The sequence below is a fragment of the Falco cherrug genome, chromosome 2, assembly GCF_023634085.1.
Source record: "Falco cherrug isolate bFalChe1 chromosome 2, bFalChe1.pri, whole genome shotgun sequence".
Taxonomy (NCBI): Eukaryota; Metazoa; Chordata; class Aves; order Falconiformes; family Falconidae; genus Falco; species Falco cherrug.
Window position 1 is genome coordinate 64952971 of NC_073698.1, and position 19896 is coordinate 64972866.

Genomic DNA, 19896 nt, shown 5'->3' on the forward strand with positions numbered 1-19896 from the left:
GTTTTGATGGCCAGTTGGAGTCCCACACTGCTGATTAAATATAATACACAGGCCTGTTTTACTTGTATTCAGACAGAGCCTTGTACAGCCTCTCTTTGCAACGCCCTTCTGTCCTACTGCATGATCTTGAGCATCTCTCAGGTTAACTTGGTGTGTTTGGCAAGTTCCTGTTTTGAAAACTGTCCCTGTCATTTTCCTGCCTGAGAGCATCCCCTTTGAGATCCTGTTCTTTGTGGTACCGTCTGGTGCTGGAAACTAGGGAGCCATCCTGTCTGAGTAATGAAACAGAACAAGATGACCTCCAAAAGTGTTCCAACAGTTTGAAAACTCAGTTGTTAGGGTTTCCTAAGCTTTGAGTAGACCCTTCCTTGTTAACTGCACCAGCTCCCCATTGTTTGGGTTAACGCTGGAAAACTGAAAAAGAAATGTCTGTGCTAAGCCTTCCAGTGGGTTCAAATCTGGGAAGACTTTACTGGTGTGGGCACAGTAAAGAGTGACAGAATGGATTTTAAGTAGGGACTAGAAGAATATACCACAGCATGGCATGGATGTTACTGGAGCAAACCTTCCCAGCGTGAGGGTCACTGGAGAGCACAGCGCTCACAGAGCTCAGGTCTGGCCGTTCTTGGCATAGATCCACCACTGCAGGGGCAGCAGTGTTGGGGTAGTGCTGTATTTTGAGTTGGGAATTCCCTCAGGGTCCGGGCTGACCTTGTGAAGAGCCAGTTATGGAAGGGTAGTTGCACATGTTTCCTCATTTATCTGCAAACTAAACAGGCAGCCCACCACTAGCTAAGAGTTAACCACTTTTGTTTTATAGTGCCAGGGATGAGCATCACCACATAATGGGTAAGAAGTGCCAAAACCCAGATGCTCTGACAGTTTGCACTGACACACTGAGCAACAGCTTTGCAGCTTCAGAGTTTGTTTCTGTCAGCTGTGCTTCATTTCCATGCTGTCCTCTTTGTCAAATTACAATCCAGGCTGAAGATGTGGAATCTGTACCCTGCTGTTACCTTGGCAGCCCCTCAGATTTGTCAGTGAGAACATCCCAGGACTTACAGCAAAATCTGTCATGCTGTGTGTGACCTTCCTTTCTCAGAGCACAGCTGCCAAACAGTTGTAAATACCATATGTTCCTGTAAGCAGAAAGGAAATGTAAAGGCTTAGGTTTGAAGCAGGAGCATTGCATCTTAAAGTCAAGTGATAGTCAGAAGCTTTTGTGTCAGATACGTAGTTTGACAAGATTAGGTCAGAGCGCAACATGTTACTTAGAGTCTGAATTTTTAATGAGTTTGGAACAAATTACACTTGTTTTTGTCCACTTTATGAATGTCTCAAACTTGTTTAAAGCTCAGCCCCATACAGACAAAGCTTTTCTAGTCTTCAAATACCACTTACACCTTCATGGTTTAGAGGAATTGAATAGTATGCACGATACACACTGTCCAGTGGTAAATTTAATCTTCTAAGAAGACAAACTAAATTAAGCACCGTAAAATTGTGGAAGTTAGTTACCAGAATGCTGGACCTTATGCAGCAGGTTTCATTAGTCCAGTCTTAAGTTCAAAGAATTTAACACCCTACTAAGTGTAAACTCACCTTTCAAAAACAAAGCAAGCAGCATTCCAGATAAGGTTGTGCCAGTACTTTTTTCAGTGGCATTAATGGTTGTTGCAGTGTACTGGAAATACGTATAATTCCAATATCATAGTTCTGAATAGGTGTAAAAAAGCTATTACGGAGTTGGACTTAGTAGTTCAAAAGTGAGGATCATGCAGGCTTTCTGTTACTTATATTTACTTAAGATTAACCAGCATAGAGCCCTTTTGCCTTTATTGACCTATTTATCCTTAATTGGCCCTCAAGAATAACATGGCCTACTTCAGCCATCTGTAGTTGACTCTAAATGAGTCCTCAAAGTTGTTAACTTTATTCAAATAGTCCACCCAAAGCAGCTCTGCACAACCTGAAGAAATTACACTGTTTTTTCAGTTTAGAAAATTAAAACTCTTCCTTAAACCCCCTTACTTTAGTTAATTTCACACACTAAAAGAGAATCTGTTAAGCAATAACTTTGTCTCTTAGTGATTATTTCTGTTACCTGTAGAAATGCATCACAGACATTCTGATTATAGTCTATGGGATTCTTTGATGGGGTAAAGCCTGGTAAGTTACCGTAAAAAAGGCTGATAGGTACCATGGAAAGGACACCAGTGCACGTGGTACAAGCAGATGAGCAGGCCCAGGCAAATGATGATACCTGGACACTGTAGTTTATATCTTTAACACTGGCTACATTCCCTCAGCTTGCCTTCAACAACATAAGCTTTTTGGAGCAGAAGGAATCTCAGCATATATAATGGAATATAATGGAATAGATTACTGTACTCCAGTCAGTTGTGTTTATTTTAAGGGGGAATTCACTTTAAAGTGGGAGAGAGTCTGATTTAAGAACCTGAAGTAGCAGAGAAGATAGATGAGCTGTAGGGACGAATCAAAGAAGATACTGATGCCCGTATCTCTGAAGCTGAGTGGGGAGGGAAAAGAGAAATGTGACTGTTTATGCTATATAAATCGACATAAATAATTTAAAATAAATAAGGTATGTAGCAGTGCTGCTTATTTGGCTGAGACAGTGCTTGAGACAGAGGTGCCTCAAGTAAACACATTTTAATTCATATCTCACAATTTCAAGGGACCTACTGCTGCGCAGGATAAAGACCAGTGGTTGCCTTTGGGACCAAGGCTTGAGAGCAGCTCTCCTGGTTGTCAGTGAGTTGTCACTTGCCTCATAGACAATATGTCTCTGATAGCAGACCATCTTCCTTGCGGGTTCTTGCTTTTCAGCCCATCTACAATCATCGTGAAGTTTGGATGACACTTCCAAAATTTTGAATTATCATCAGCACTTTAGACAAAGCTCTTTGAAGTTGCTTTCATTATTTTGTCTCCTGTTTATCTGGCCTTTAAGATCTCCTGTCACTGACACATCATGTATAATTATCTTGCCTATGCTTATAAAGTTTCAAAAGGTACTTTCATGGTGTTGCTCTTCCAGGCTGTGTGGTTCTGCTTGTCTCTTCCACCTCATGAGTAAATTACATCATTTATGTCATGGGTTTTATTTATGCCATCTCACAACCGAGCGTTGATCTAAATTCTTCTTTGCCTGGTTGCTGTGAAATCCTAAAATACAGTTTTGTGTATCTGATGATTCCCCAATCCTGAGAACACTGAAATACAGTATGAGTGTTTTCAGACATACCTGGGGCATGAACTAATAACAGCCGAGACTAAAAGTAAGCATAAATAAGAAAAATAGAAGTTTTCCATCAGTAGTACACTGGAAGAGGTTTAGGGAGAGTTAAATGGAATGTGGAGAAGGGGGGGGGGGGGGGGAAGTGCATAGTGGAGGGAAACAGATCAGATTTCTTATCTGAACCTTATCTAATGATGAAACTTTAACAGGTTCAGCTCCAGCACAAAGGCTTAGGTTTTTTTCATTTCCTGGGCAGCTTCATCTGTTTCTCTGAAGGGAAGGCAGTAATTATCAAAACCAAATAAAAAAAAAGTCCAAATGCTGTGTTTTGAATGTGCATTAAAAAATCCGTATAGTCACAGAATTCCAGTGCAGAATGAAAAAGATGGTAGAATAGTATGCACGTTGTATTTATAGTGATTGGGGGGGGGGGGGAGCAGTGTTTATTTTCATAATCAGATTTTTAAACATAAAAATCAACGAGAAATGGTGCCTCCTTGCTTACAGGTTATGGTCCTCCTGTGGGCTGCCACAAAATGGGGTGTGTTGAGTGAAATGCTGCTGATACTGCCAGGAGGTTTATATATAAATTTTTACTTGGCATTCAGCGATCTTGGACAGACCACTAGAGGCTGCACTAGTACAGCAGCGCTTCTGACTGTCTCACTTTACATTTGTTATGTTAGAATTCCTTTTCTTTCCTAGATTTCTTCATGAACAATGGTCAGCCTTAGTTTGAGATGGGTGAGTTTATCCTTCCACAGTTTAAGTTAATCGAGCTGACTGTGAGAGGGCCCAGTAATCAAATATAACAAATTCTAGATCAATAACCTTTTGTGGAAGCACAGTACGGGCACTCACTGAATACAATAAGGAGTAGATGGCAGGTTTTGTCCCTGATTCCAGAGATTTGGATATGGAGATATAGCTGCAGTGCAGTGACTTTCACAACACCAAGCACCTGCTTTGAATTCAGCACCTCAGGAAGCTTGAGGTGAGCCTGTTCCTTGGGTCTATGCTCTATAGATGGTTTTCCAAGGAGATTAGAAGCAATAGATGTGTCCTCCCAGCTGTGCTTCCTGTACTAGCTGACTTCTTCAGTGTTCTCAGCTAAAGACATGTAGGTTACAGAAATTAAAGACAAAACTATATTACTAATTCCATCTGAAATTATGCTGAAGTTGTCAATGATTGCATTCACATTTTTGTCCCGTATGCATTGTCATATGCCAGAAATAGAGGGTGCTCATAATTTCTGTTCTTTCTCTTAAATGTTGCTGGACTAAGAACTGATACCTGATAGACCAGTTACACACCTCAACTGAAAGTGTGTTTTTGTGGGAATCTGGACTGAGGTGTCGGGCCTGCACTTTGAATCAGAGCTGAAATGTCATGCCAGTTTGCTCTAAGGCATCTCAGGAGGTTTGCTGGTATCCAAAGAGGTTCATCTGGGTGTTCGTAAATCTTATATTCATAAATGTGACATTGTTAGGAACGGTTCTGTTCTCAGATGTGTGCAATATTCTTTGACCTCAGTCATACATATACATCTCTGGCAGAACTTGGCACCAAACTGATATTTTCTGCCTGATTTTCTGTCTAACCGATTGAATGTCATGGTAGTATCATGCACTTGTATATGCAGTGATCTTTTGGGAATATGTTTTCATTCTATTTATTTTCTTGGCAGATTGTTTCTTTGCCACTGATGTCTCAATACCAATGCAAACCTCAATTTTTCTGTCAGAAAAATAGAAAATATGATTTTAAAGTTTCCTAATTTAGAGCAAGTGTGGTTAGTGGGAAGGTATTACTGTCCAGCCCTCAATACTTCCAACTTCTCTTAGGTGTGTAATCACTTTGATTTGTACATTCACATTACAAATTTGGAATGTCATTTGTAATGTTGGTGTTACAAAGGATTTATAACACTTTTTATTTTCCAACCTATTCTTCAGTTGAATGCTTTTAAGTACTAATTTAAGTGCAGGTTTCTAGAAAACACCTAAGAGAGATCTGATATAGCAGCAGCATTACAGAGCAGTATTCAGCTTAGATGCTGTGTTAAAACCTACAGGCTTACTTAGCAATTTAAACCAGAAATTTAATTGTCTAACGTAGAACTCCAATAATGGTTTATAGTTCTGTTTCAGTTTCTGCTGTATCTAAATTGATTCAATTAGGCACATTCTACAGTGAGGCTGGGTATTATGGGCTATAAAACCCTGCAGTACCTGTAGCTTTCAAACTAGAGCTTTGCAGAGCGGGATATATCCCCTTCTTCCCATCATTTACTCAAGAAAGCACAAGACTGCTTTCTCCTTAGAGACGGTGGTTTCAAATGTTAAGAAGTCCTTAATCTTAGTCTTGCTTTGGATAGTGAGAAAGAAGCTGTCGTAAGATCAAAATACTAAGACCAAATTAAAAAATATTTTAAAATCAGTAATTAGAACACCTTTTAAAATGAGGGGAATGTGCCAAATGTGATAATTTCTTTTGTTTCTTTTTAAAAATATCCAGCTGGTGGATTTGTTTTGGAATTAAGTGGACGAATTGGCCAGTTTTGAAAGAAAGTAGGCTTTATGATAACAAGCAATCAGGAATTATAAGAAAATTAAACTGCTGTAGGTCTAATTCCTGTTTAGTGCCTGGGTACTAGATTTTGTTTAGTGTTACAGTTGAGCTTCAACTTTATTTTCTTTGTCAAATTCATAAACACTTAAATTCTTCTACTGTAGGAAAAACTGCATCCTCTAGGACTTACCTAGTTATCAAATAGAAAAAGTCTTGGTTATCCGACATAAGGACACAAGGAGGGGAGATGTGGGGCAGGGTTATGCCAGGTGAATTGTTCCAGCCCTTCCCCTTGCTGGAAAACCAGCATAAAACTGGTAATGTGAAATGTCACCATAGGGCTTAGTTGAATTATTTTCATTCATAGATGCTGTACTGGAGATTTCTGTCTTGATTTGTTAATACCATTAATACCATAAGACAATATCTGATTGTCTTCTAGAACGTATAAAGGCAGCTAAGGAGATTGCTCTTCTCTGCTTGCATTCATTGCCAGGGCATTAGTGGTTTCTTTTTTTTATTTTTAATATGTTAAACACGATTTAGAAAAAGTTCTTGTCCTCCCCCTCACCCCCCTAGAAGTCATTCCTAGCAGCAGCAGGAGAGATGGAGAAGTGGTCTTTGAAGTGACTCGGGTTCAATCTGTTGAAATGCCTCTGAAAATGTAGGATGCAGAGTTTCTCTTGGGGAACGATAACCTTAGTAGTTAGCGTCTGGTTTCCAACAGCCTGTTCCTAAACAAAGTAACAGAGAATGCTGTTCTTAATTACCCTGGCTTGTTTGCTGATGACTGAATATAGGGTAACTTTCTGACTTCAAAGATTGATAACTGCTGAAAGTATTTTTATGACTGGGGGCATGACAGGAACACTTGCTGTTCAAAGTGATTGTTACCCCTGGGCTCAGGCTACTGGACTGTCTTCTTGTATATGCTGAACCTGTTTGAGCTCCAGCTTGTCTTGTTCTGCACTGTGTACAATTCTACCTTCGAGATTATTTTTTTTAATATATATTTTTTTATGAGCCACACAACCCTTGTGGCATGCCCAAGCATAAACCTAATTGCCATATGGACAGGATGGGCAATATCATTCCGAAGATGTTTCACTGGGTCTTGTATGTTTCCCTTTTTGTGGTACAGTAGTATGGCCAATGATGGGTGGGTGGGCCGATTCCATGGTCCTTCGTACATAGGTCTACATGTTGCATGCCAAAAAAGGCCAAGATCTGTGAGCAGCCTGAGACCCCGCATCTCTTCGAGCAGTGTGTATGTATCACTGATGCACATTGCTGGTCAGTGATGAGCTACAGAGGGTTAGTAATCTTTAATAATGGGTGATACCAGGCATCTAAAGACAGCTTCAGCTGTTTATAATGCAGATTGCTGCAGGCATTGCCTGGGTGCTCTGCTTAATGCAGTTAATTCTTCACTGAATGTTACTGAAGTCCTCCTGTCAAAATAGCTGTTCAGCTGTTGAGAGCAAGAATTTCTAGTCAGTTTGTATGCATAGGCAGAGGTAGTCAAGGTAGGGAATAATCCTGAGTGTAATGTAAGCCAACTGTTTATTATTAAAGCTTTAAGACTGAAATTCACTTTCATTAAATTGGAATTATTTAACCTAAAATGCCGCACAGAATTTCAAACATGCAAAATGATGATATTATCGAGCCTCTGCAGTGAACCTGAAGATTTGTTTTTGTTTGTAGTAGAGAGCAATGCATACGATCAGTTTTCATACTAGAAGCAATAGGAACTTATTTGTGTAGCAGTTGTCACCACCCATATCTTGGAGAAATGCAAGGATCTTTCAGATGATGACTATGTAATTGCTTCCACACACCCCAGAGGGAAGTTTCTTTCTGCAGTCCTATGTAGCAGAAGCTTTCCCACCCTTTCCCCCAGGTGCATGAGCTCATTAAGTCTTGCAAACAAGTCAAAGAGGGAGAAGTCCCCAGATTTGAAAGCTGAGGAGTCACTAAATGGAAGATTAAGTTCCTGCTGTACAGTCTATGTTGGAGAACTTGGTGCTTGTAGGGCAGGTGCTTCAACCTCAGTCTCTCACCTTCTCCAAAAGGTGTTAAACTGGCTCCCCAAGATGGAGAAAGGGGACTGAGCAGAAAGCCTACCCTCTGCTGTATTTTCTCCTGTCCTCTGTGGCCCCTGCTCCCCTTCCCCTGCTTTCTACCTTTCTGACCCAGCCTTTGTGAGTTTGCCAGATGTGTTTCCTGCAGAGCATGGATGGTTTCTCTGCCTTTCTAAAAATGTTCTGTTCTTTGTGCTGGTGAGTAAAGAGAAAAACAGAGCTTGTGCCATGAACATTGGGTTGTTTTGTGTGTGTGTTAGGAGGGAAACAAAGGAAGGAAATACTAAATTTGAATTACAAGCTTATAGAAGTTACATTTCAGTAAGTACACCAGATACAAGTAAAGGCATTAAAGAAAACAGAATTTGTAAGGGAAATGTCGAGAGGCCTTAATAGGCAGGTGCTTCTGCTAAGGTTGTCTGCTGTTTCTCACTGTCAGGGTTGGTTTCCAGTCATTTACAACTCTGCCAGATTTTCTTTCCATTCGTGAGTCTCACCTGAGTTTTTGATTTAAAGTTCAGCCAAAACAACTGAGTTGTTCCCAAGAAGCCAGGGAACAAATCCACTGTGTTTTTCAAACATGGAAACAGTCTTTTGTTTGAGAAGCTCAAGTGCCTCCATCCTTGGTCAAGGACTTGGACTGCTTAGAAGAATGATGGCCTTTGTCTCAAGGAAATACCTTGAGAAAAATCTGCCTGTATCGCAGGTCACAGGTGCTCAGTAACTACTCGTCTGTTGTCAAAAATGTCCCACTTCATCCTGGGGCTGAGCAGGGCCTTCTCTGCCGTTGCAGCATGAGCTGCTCTAGAGGCAGGTCTGCTGCAAGGCTGACAGTGGGAAAACTGTCTCTTGGGGTGCAAGTGCTGCCTGTTGACAAGCAGGCTGTGCAGGCAAGCTTCCTGACTCAACAGGCAGGACCACAGCCAAGGGAAGTGTCCACCTGAGGGAAGATACTGACAGATTGAGTGGGACATAGGGTGAAGGAGACCTGGGCTGGAGGATGAGAGGACTGGATATTCAGGAAGGGGCAGGGTGAGAACCAGTTTGGTCATTTGTTCTGACAGTATAAAATAAAAAAAATTAAAGCCCCAAGACTTTTTGAGCTGTTCTTGGAGCAAGGCAGCAGGGAATGAGAATGGTTGAAGGGATGAATGGGTGACACAAATGTGGGTGGTGGTGACAAGTTACTGGAGAGTGTAACAGAGGTGTGAGAAGATCTTGCCTAAGCTGATGAGTACAGTGCAACTGGAGCAAGGCAGGGGGTAAAGCTTGATGAGCAGGACAGGTCGTGTCCATCAGAGCATTCTTCTGCTGAAACACAGTAGACACCAAAATGCTTTGCTCTCCAGCAAATGGGGGGGAAGGCAGGGGAGAGGAAATCACTGTTTGGATAGAATGTAATAATTATGACTGAGGAAAAGAGGGAGAGCTGATACTTAAAGTTAAATCAGGAGCCAAAGAAAAATTGAATACTGCTTGTTGCCGAAACACCATTCATCCTATGCCCTAAAAGAGGGGAGTCTCGCAAACTGTCTTGTAACTACATACACAGGTGTGTGTAGCAGCAAAGAGAGGTCAGTAGAGCAAGGGTGCACTGGCAAACAGACCCATTTCCAGTATTTACTTTTCTTGAATATGTGACTTTTGTTACCTTCGTAATGTTCTCAACTCTTGTACACAATGTCTTAGTTTAGTTTGTTGCTTCCTGCCTACGACTTGCTGGAGCTGGATCCCAGACTCCATAGCCAGCCCTTGGCAACATGACACTGTTATCAAGATAACAAATATTTTTCCCACTGTGATCAGTTCAGAACAGAGTGTTTAATTTTTTTTTAAGTAGTCTATATTAATGGAGTGTTAACAGTTTGAAAGTCAGGTGCTCAAGACAGTGCCACTGGTTGGCTGCTAGCCAGCAGTGGGGAATTGTGGCTTTTATGTCTAAGCCTGGAAGGAGGCTGCAATCTAAATCATGCAATCACCCAACATACTTGATCCCTCAGTTTGGTCCAGCAGTGGAAAAAGAAGGCTGACTAAAGACATCATCTGGGCTATCTAAGAGATGTACTTTTCTTTTGTCAACTCTTACGCTTAAGTAAGCCTCGTCTGTTTGTTTGTTTTTTTTTCCTAGGAGAATGATATTAAGCTCTGCTTATTGCTAGGTGTTAAGGCAGGTGATTAACTGTGTGGAGCTACCATCTAGATCTTCTCTGGGATCCCAGCTGGGTCTGTCATCCTCTGTGCTCCTGGAGAGATCTCTGATAGATGCTCTGTCAGAGGCTTTAAAGTTATGCTTGTTAGGCAGAAATCTCAATAGCTTCTTGAAATATTATACAGATGTTGCATTTAGGTACTCTGTGGGATCTGAAATTATGCTTCCATAATGCTCCAGGAATCCTGGAGATTTCTATTGAGCAGGGAAAATAGCTCTCTAAGCATCATAATACTCTTCAAAATCTGCATGAACTGCCATGGGAACAGCTGTAGCACCTTTTTTATTTCATTCACCCATGTTTAGACTGTGTAACCCAAGGACTTTGTTTTGCAACTTGATCATTGTGGAACGTGGTCGCTGTTGGCATTTTATTTTGCTCAGTTGCTAAAGGTTAAAATGGTGGGACCTTTAAATGGGGAACAGGAAGATGCTAAAATCAGTCTGGATCTGTCCCTCTTGCACTTCAGATAAAGAAAGAGAAGGAAGAGGGGAAGCTTTAGTAAATGATGGATATTTACTGTAGTGGGAAGCATATTGCTAATATAAAGCCCTGATTGTTTGCAAGATTTATTCAGGCTTACAAAGCAAGTACTCAGATGTTGTTTATCAGTATTGTCCAAACCCAGAGGCAAGAGTTAAGTAACATGCACTGAATATAGGTAGCGAGGGGTTGTTTCTAATATTCTCCTATGTTAAAATGACTGCCTAGCTTCTTTTGAAAGAAAGCAAGTGTTCCTTTGCATTTTTTATGATTATTCATGTTTCTCCCTAAATATTTAGTCTGTAAATTTGAGAGATATTACGGTTTGTAAGAGAGAGGAGGTAGACTGTGAGTCATGTTTAAAATTGTAATTTTGAAGAATAGCTTAAGATGACACATCTGGATACCTGTGTTCATCATCCTGTTATTATTATGCTACCAACATAATCTCATATAGCAAAGCTCATGTTTTCATGATTCAGCAATCTCGAATAAGAGATCCTGACATTCTGTTGTGTGTTGATTTTTATATTGCCTTTTAAGGTATGTTGGTAACAAATTGATGCACAGTATTTCTAAATGACACACAGTAGGCCTTGCAGTAAATTATTATCCAGATTGAAAATACAGCACATATATTAGAAATGACCAAATATATGAGAAAATAACAAATCCGAGCCCGTCTGCCTTGTATTTGCCTGTCATTTCCATTTTGATTGCGATTGGCTGGCAAGGGCTGCTGCTGGCATTGCACAATTGGCTTAGTGGGGAATTACAAAACAGGAGCAGATCCCTTGATTGGGACTCCGTAGCACATGCAGCTGAGCACAGGCGAAAAAGAAAGGTCACCCATAGACAAGGATTTGAGCAGAATCTCTCTCACAGATGTTTCCATTCCAGAGAAGCACGTCTGATCCCATTTTTCTCCTCTACGACTTGGAGTGTTTAAATGCCATAGGGATATTTTTCTTTCGGTGAACGTGAAAATGCACCTGGGAACAAGTTTGCAACCTGGAGGCATGTGAGAATTTCAGATGCGCAGGGCAGTATCATGGAATGATCAGAAGGATCTGTGGGTTTAGGGAGTTTTAAATATCAGTGAGGAGGAAGACAATTCAAACAGAAGGTTAAAAGCAGATGCAAAAGGAAAACAACTTTGTTTTGATCCTGGAATTATACTGTAAACAGCATGAAGGAGGGATTATATCAGCACCAAAGCAATGGAGAATCGAAGGGGTTTATTTTCCTCTGAAATAATCTCTGTGCAAGAAATGTAAAAACTCGCTTGTGAAAAAGAAGAATTCATTATTTGAATATGGTTTGAAGCTCTGTGGAACCTGTTTGGGACTGCTGCATCTTTCCAATGGTGTATAGTATGTATTTATTTCAGATGTGTAGATGAAGAAGATTCAGCACAAAAAGGTCAAGCTACTTTTTTGTAAATAGTTTTTAACTGCTTTTTGTGAGTGAGACAACATAGGAATTTCATTTGCATTTTTAACTGAACTTTCTCTTTCTTTCCTCCTCCAAACTTAGTTTGCGAGATGCTGGAATTGGATTTATTCTTGTCATAGATCGCAGACAGGACAAATGGACTTCTGTGAAAGCTTCCATACTGCGGATAGCAGTGAGTACTGTTTTAAGTTAACTCCTAAGGAAGATTTTCTGTGTTGAACCTTCCTCTTATGAGTGGAAAAACAGGAAATATTTTATTTCTTCAGCAAAATGTTAGCTGATAGATGACCCAGGAAGTATCCAGTAGTTTTGTATTGCAGCTGACTGGGACCAAGCATCATGTATCTATGATGTGCTTTTAATGCAGTTTGCAGGTCAGAACATCTTCCTGAGAAAACACTTGGAGAGCATGTGTGTGTGTGCATGCAAATGTGTGCAGCGTGCAGCTCTTCCAGGTGGGAGCCAGTGTTTACATGGACGTCCCATGTGTCCTATACAGCTTTGGGTCCACCTTTCACTATTCAAGTGAGCTTTCCTTTTAGGAAGGGATGAGGGTCCTGATTTAGTTTGCCACTTGTGAAAGGTATTCAGGTGTAAAAACTGATTCTGTGGTGTTCAAATTAAAATAAGGGTTGCTTGTGTACCTTAAGATATTACATACCTACTGTGATCAATCAACAGCACATGCTGGTACTTTCATTCTCTTTTTTAATTATTAGTTTTTAAATCTGAAAACTAAGCTTATTAGAGGCTTCTTTTTTTACATGAGTAGGAAAAGAGATTCATGTTTATCATGTGCTTATCCTACTGTTGGTTTACTTTTTTATTTCTTTGGGGTTTTTTTCTTGTTATCCTTGCTTGAATTGTTAGTGTTTATAATCTTTCCAGTAAGTGCTGTAAGCATCTTTTATTCAATTTTTAGTGGCTGAAAAATTTTGACTCTGTAAGGTAAAAGTTAAATCAAAACAGTAAATGTCATTTTTGTGTAGCCCCATTCTGACCAAAGAACTGTTTGCTTATTGTAAATTAAAGGTATTTATTTAAAGGTAATACCTTACTCCCACTACATGACTTTTTTGTGAATGAATATATAATGATATAATATTCTCACAATACGACTTTTTCCACAGTGAGTATGTTAGAAATGTTAAAATATTGAAAATATGCCAAAATACCAGCAAAATCTGCTTTTGCAGCTCATTTCGAAATTTTGAGATGCAGCATTGAGCAGATTCCAGTAGTGGAAACAGAGAGCAGCATAAATTGTGATGATTAAGGAAAAAGGACTATATCTATGGAGTTTTTAAATCTTTTTCAAAATGCAATGCTGTAGTTTCTGTTCAAGGACAGGTGAGTATTCCACAGATGACAGTCCTTTTTTTTTTACGTAATTGGGGTGGTAGAGCGTGGGGGGCAACTACAGACATGCTACTTATACCCATAATAGTAATGTTTATCGTAGCGTTCCTCCTGTGTGTTGCCTAGAAACTCAATATAGAGAACCTGAGTATCTATCCCCATGATAAGGGATCCATCATTGTAGTGATCATGTTGGTGCCTAAGGGCTTTGCCTGGAGAAGGGTACTGAGCAGGGAGCACTGCGGATTGTAGTGCTGTTGGTGATGGGTTGTTTTCCTTTTTTTCTTCTTTTCTCATTCTTCTGAGAGCTTTATTTAAAAGAGAAATCATGCTTCCTAGCTGAAGTCTAATATTTAGAGGCATAATTTTTTTTTTATATGTTTCCTTTTTTGAACTGGCTCAGCTTTGGCTTTGTATTGTGTCTGTGGATGTATGTGGCAGTTCTCTTGGGCTTCAGCAATCGTCATGTCACCCTCGATTGCCTGAAAATTTTATCTTCATATTAAAAAAAAAAATATAGTGAAAAGTCATTGTTTGCTGTTGTCCACCATTTGTTTGCTGTAATATTTGCCATAAATGAACTCTAAATTCATTTCTTCTGTCTGCTTCTTAAAAAAACAAAGCCAAATATACACAATACGTATCTTGCACCAAAGTCATGAGGATTTCTCTGGGTCCTGTTGATGGACAAAGGGGTTTTTTTAAATGGTTCAAGGGAAACTGGAGGCTTAACTTCCACTTGTTTAGTTTTCCTAACAGTTAGAGTTGTCTTTTGATGATGATGAATGAGGGTGCAAGGAGGAGCAGTCACATAGCTTGGTAAAATGGCTCCGTATTTTCCCAACTGTAGTCGAGTGAAGGACAAACACCAGACAAATTGATCCCCTTTTCCTTTCCATGCAGTCAAAAATTACTTTTTTTTCTCCTTCCCATGCTGCCCGGTGTTATCATACTAAAAAAAGCAATATTCAATCCACAGTTACAGGAGTGTGGCATGTTACTAATCGATGTGTTCTTGGGTTTCACACTGCTCTTCTGTTCATAGTTCCAGTGTGTTTTCTTAAAAAAATGAAGCCTATGTCATTACATTTTTCTTTGTCTCTGTTGTCCTGTCATCATTGTCTTCCTCCATCTTGAGGGAAATGTTGAAGTGTGAACTCAGCCTTTTAGACAAACAAAAAACTGCACTCAACATCATTAAAAGTTCCACCATAGCCATCCATCAGCCTCATATTGAAAGTTCAGAGGAAACAAACTTCCTTAAACTTGGTGTTTAGGGAATAACATACATGTGGGCAACTACTCTTGAGCAAGAAGTTGGTATGGAGGTTGCTCAGGTGGTAGTGAGAAAGATTTACCCAGTAACAAAACTTTACAGTCCTTTCTAAATGTGGCAGGAGTTGGGTTTTATTCAACCCCCTGGAGAAGTTTGCTTTGTGACTTGCCACCTTTGGCTAAGGATGCACTGCATGCAGGTTTCATGTCTTCTGCTTTGGACTGCATTGTCCAGAGCACTGGTTTTTCTTAGCTCTTCATAAATCAAAATGCAACCTTCCCTGTAGCACAGGCATAGCCCATTAATTGCTTTAAAGATTAGGGCCAAGACCTTTAGCTGGCAGGAGGATACCAAAACGCAATGGAGAGACTGGAGTTGCTAATACCAACCTAAACCTTGCAGGAGCCAGGCAGTCCCGTTTTTGTGCCATCTGGAGTCTTATCATTGGTTTTACATCCAAGGTGAGAAACCATGAATTACAGTAATCCAACCTTGCATTCTTCTGCCTTGTTTATAGAAAGACCTTGAGTTTCTTAGTGAGTGTTGATGGAGAAAAGATGCATTTAGTAAGTGATACTCCATGAAAGGCACTATTTTTTGTTATGGATAGGTATTTCCCATTAGTCCAGTTTCTAGCTAGCAATTTGTGTCATGTCTGGAAAACTGTAATGACACTTAACAATTTATATGGGTTGAGTTTGAAAAAACTGCTCTTCTTTCAGCCCCTAGTCATGTTTCTTATTTTTGCTTGGATTCAAAACAAGAACTTGACAGTATGATGAAGGTAGAACAGTATTTATATTAATTTTATTCCAGTAAATGATAAACTAAAAAGGTTATTTTGAGATGCTGTACATTTTTGTCTTATTGCTTTGGTTGTTTTGAGAATATTACATGTGCAGGCACTTTTGCGGTTATCCTTGTATAGTCAGCCATTTTTCCTTTTTATTACATGGGGTTTTTTAATATGTAAAAAGAGAGAAGTGAATCACTTAAACTCTAAAACCAGGATCATAACACAAGCATTAAACCCAGATCTAATGCAAAACAGCTCAATGTTTTTAAACCTAGCTTTCAAACTGCTCCTTTTATGAACTGATTTAATTCAAGATTCTTCCTTGACAAGAAGCCTGTGTAAGAGACTTCATTCTAGCCAGGAATAAACAGTCTTGGGGGGGGGGGGGGGGGGGGAAGTACTTATTAGCTCCTTTATATACACAGGTATTTTGGAAAGAAATGCCCTGTGGCTTACGGCATACTAATAAGTGCAGAAGCAAAAACACCACCACAGAGTTTGGTAATGTTGGGTATATTGAAGCTCTTCATAAAATGGAAAATAGTGCTGTTCCAAGTATTTTGAAACAGAACTACTAAAACTGGGTCAAGCATTAGCTCTTTGATGGCTCACATGGTTTGGATACTTCTGAAAGCTGCCTGTTTACCTGGGAAGTGGAAGAAAAGGGGTTGTAGGTTCACCATTTATCAGAATAGCTTTTTCTTTGCTGTGTAGAAGTATAAACGACTTCTGAGCTCTGGGTCAGCTGAGCAAATTGCTCTGTGGGACTGAACACAGCAGACTGCAACTTTATTTTAAGTGAATCTCTGTCTAAAAGGTACATATATCTATCCACATAATTATTTTGTATACTAAATAAGCCCTAGGGGGTAACCGGAGATATGAAAACTCAAAGGTGTTGGTTGTCTTTTCCAAAAGCTCACCTTTGGCTATTCACTACTGAAAGCTGTAGTGACTGGCTCCTGTTGTAGATCCCAGCCCCTGCCCTGCTCCAGTGCTGCCCATTCCAGGGAGCGGCAGCCTGGCAGCACTGCATCCTACCTCAGTGAATATTGGAACTATTGTAAAGTATGTGATTCAGTGAGACTTACTCCTCCCTTGAAAATGCCATCTGCCCAGTAGCCTCTAGCAGCTATGGGCTGTTTTCAGTTGTGGGGGATTGCTTCTCAGCTTGACTGGTGCAGGTAAAATTGAGTGACTTAAATAGCTCCCTGTTCACACTGACAGAGCAAGACCACGTTACACAGGGGAAACCAAAGATATGAAGAATCTCAGTACCTGCCTGGCAAAATGCTGCCCGCCCTTCCCTGCAAATAAGCTGCCACCACCCCTTACTGAGCGTCAGGCAGGGGTTGTTTCCTGCCCAGCTTTTGCAGTTCCTTACCAGCCATTCAGCATTGTGTCATCTTCATTCAAGAGAAGACCTGCCTCTCCTTACCTTCTCCTGTTAGAAGGTGCTTAACTTCAGGGTCAATACTGGTGCTACAGACATCCTCTCTGTCATTAATATAATGTGAAGAAAAGTGATAAATAAGATTATACACAGCTCACTTAATTTTCCATTTTGCACAAAACCCAGCTGCGTTCAGTCTCTCTAAGATTCCCCCCTTTTGCAGAAGGCTAGAGCATGCAGTGGAAAGCTCCACATCCCTGAGAAGTGGAGGCCTGAGAGCGGGCAGGTCAACCGGTTCCTGAGTATTAATTAATTGATTTCCCAGAGGATTTAAAGTAGTTCCTGTTTTTTCCAGCCAGCAAAGGTTCTTCCCGTGTTCCTGATTCAGGGTACTTACAAGGCAGCAAAGATGTCAGTGTATTAGAAAGCTTTGATTTAAGGGCTGTGCTGTATATGAGTTCCTGGTTTGGTCAGATTCATTTCAAAGCTGATAACTACATGCACATCTGCATCTTTTCCTGTATCTTTGGAATCAGCACTGACCTGACTGGATGGGAAAGTGAAGGAGATAAGCAGATAGAGAACTAATGCAAGTGAGATGAAGGAATGTATGGGTTGGGCTACAATAGAATAGGGGCTACTCTAATTTTCATAGAGGATACCAAAAACATGACCCATGGTCTCTTTTGCATAGGTATCAAATGAGTTGAAGTATAATATTTGAGACAAAATGTTGGGGGAGCAGTTGGCATTAATTCATTTAGTAAAGAAAGACACTTCTGGAAAAAACAGCTTTCAAGCACACAAACCCTTCTTCAAGTTGCAGTGAAGTTCATTGACTTCAACAGTCCTTGAAGGCACTTTATTGTATGGCAGTACTAAACATCCATGAATATTTATTTCTGTGCTTAACACTTGGCACAGCGTTCTTGAGAGCTCATTGTTTGCTCTGTCTGCTTAGCATACAATGGCTTCAAACAAACATGCTGCTGGACTGGAATGGAGCGTAGACTTGGGTGTTATGGTTTGGTTTTGGGGGTTTTGTTCTCTTGTATTCAGGGTGGACTGGTTGATGAAGTTCACATGCATCTAAGGAGCATCTCTTGCATCATATCATTGTCTCTGCAAGTCATCAGGGCTTTAAGGGAAAAAAAAAGTTAGGAAAACATTAATATTTGGGCAGTGCAGAGACAAGCTCAGATAAACTGGAATAGCTGGCACAGGTCCAGCATTGTTTACTGTAGCAATCCTCCCTGTTCTTCTTGTTGTTTCACAAAGGTCAATTTGCGTATTTGACTCCTAGCCACAACAAACAGAGGAGGCATCAGTCTTGAAAAACTGTTTTTTGAAAAAACAAAACCAAATGGGAAGCATAGGAGACAGACTAGTGGAGCTAAGAATGGTATTGTAGACAGTTAGAGTAACCTAGAATGTGAGGTTTTGTTGAGAGAGAGGGGAAACTTCTGGCAAGCCTTGAATGGGAGTTAGTGGTACAAGACTATAGTGACTTCAACAGTGTCATTTTGGGTAGACACACTGAGATGGAGAATAATAGTACATGTGTATTCTTTGAATTGAATACTAGTAAGATACTCAATTTGGTCATGCAGTTAAACTTTGTATTTCATAAGAGATAATACACAGTTTAGAAAAAATTACTATTGCTTTGCATTTGGCTACTACTGTTTGCTTCAGTAATAGCCTAAATATCAATAGAATCACAGAATAACAGCTCAGATTGGGAGGAATCTTGAAAGATCACCGGGCCCAACCATTCCCGGGGAAAGGGAGCTTTGTTGACACTAGCACCCTGTCCAGTCTCATCATGAAAAACCTCAGTGATGGGGACTCTACCGTGTCCCTGGGGAGGTTGTTCCAGTGAATGATTGTTCTCACTGTAAAAAAAATTTCTTTCTCTACATCAAGGTGAAACTTCCCTCAGTGCAACTTGTACCCATTGCCTTCCCACACTGCAACTTGTGAAGAGACAGCCTCTGTCCTCTTTGTAGATGCCCTTTAAGTGGCGGCTGGAATATTGTAATGAGGTCCCCCCCAAGCCCGCTCTTCTCCAGAGAGGAGAGACCTAATTCCTTCAGTCTTCCTTCACTGGGCAGGTTCTCCAGCCCTTTGATCTTCTTTGTGGTCCTCCTTTGGACCCTCTCCAGTCTGTCCACGTCTTTCTTGAACTGTGGGAACCGGAACGGGACACAGTGATCCAGGTGCAGTTGGACACATCTGTTGAATGCGTGAAATGATAGACTGCACAGCCATCATTGTAAAAAGATTATTCAGGATATTTATTAAAAAAAAAATCTTTTATCCATTCTTGCAATGTCTCTTAATATGAGTTAATTAATTTTCTGAAATAAATCTGCAATTGCCCTTGGTACAGTAATTCAGAGGGAAAAAAGGTTAAAAAAATCATCTTTTTTCTTAACGTTTTCTTCTGAATACCATCAGGAATTTTTCTGTTAGAAGTTTTTCCTCTAGTAACTGTGGATTAGTAAGTCCACAGGGTGTACTACTATTAGTACACAGAGACAGATTGTTTACAGTGCAAGGATGAGAAGCTGGGCACTCAGAATTGTCTGGATTCTGTTCCCAGCCCTCAGACAGACTTCTCTGGGACCAAACCACCATGCTTTCTAGAAAATTTGGACATCACTGAAGTGGAGACAGATTGTGAAGTTCAGCCCTTTAAGGTTTCTCAGTCAAGCTGAGATCTCGGTTGTATACTGAGTATCTGGGGAACCACAATGCACCTGTGAAGTCTTTCAGAAAAGTTTTAAACTGTTTGTTTGGTTTTTTTCTTTAAAAGTTTGTAATTTCCAGTGCTAAATACCTGGGACTCTTGGAAATCTTAAAATGGATATTAAACTACTCTCCAGCCTTCCAGATCCTAACAGTTTCACTAAGCATGGAAACAGATCATAGCATAACAGTTCCTTCAGTCAGTATTTGTTTTTTGGTTGACCTTTTTTTTTTTTTTTTTGGTAGTAATTCA

General features: G+C 40.2%; 1 protein-coding gene across 19 annotated transcripts in view; it reads left to right on the plus strand.

Moving 5' to 3' along the window:
- MCF2L (MCF.2 cell line derived transforming sequence like) overlaps positions 1 to 19896 on the plus strand; it is a 164366-nt gene that overhangs the window by 112440 nt on the left and 32030 nt on the right. For 18 of the 19 annotated variants that reach the window (XR_008730942.1, XM_055702331.1, XM_055702320.1 and 15 more), the window contains one exon: positions 12150 to 12240. Coding sequence is in view for 17 of the 19 variants with exons in the window: in XM_055702331.1 (XP_055558306.1) it covers positions 12150 to 12240 (91 nt within the window). In the remaining 2 variants the exon portion in view is untranslated. Of the gene's footprint in view, positions 1 to 11424; positions 12036 to 12149; positions 12241 to 19896 lie in introns of those variants that run through there. The other variant, XM_055702335.1, reaches the window with a different exon arrangement.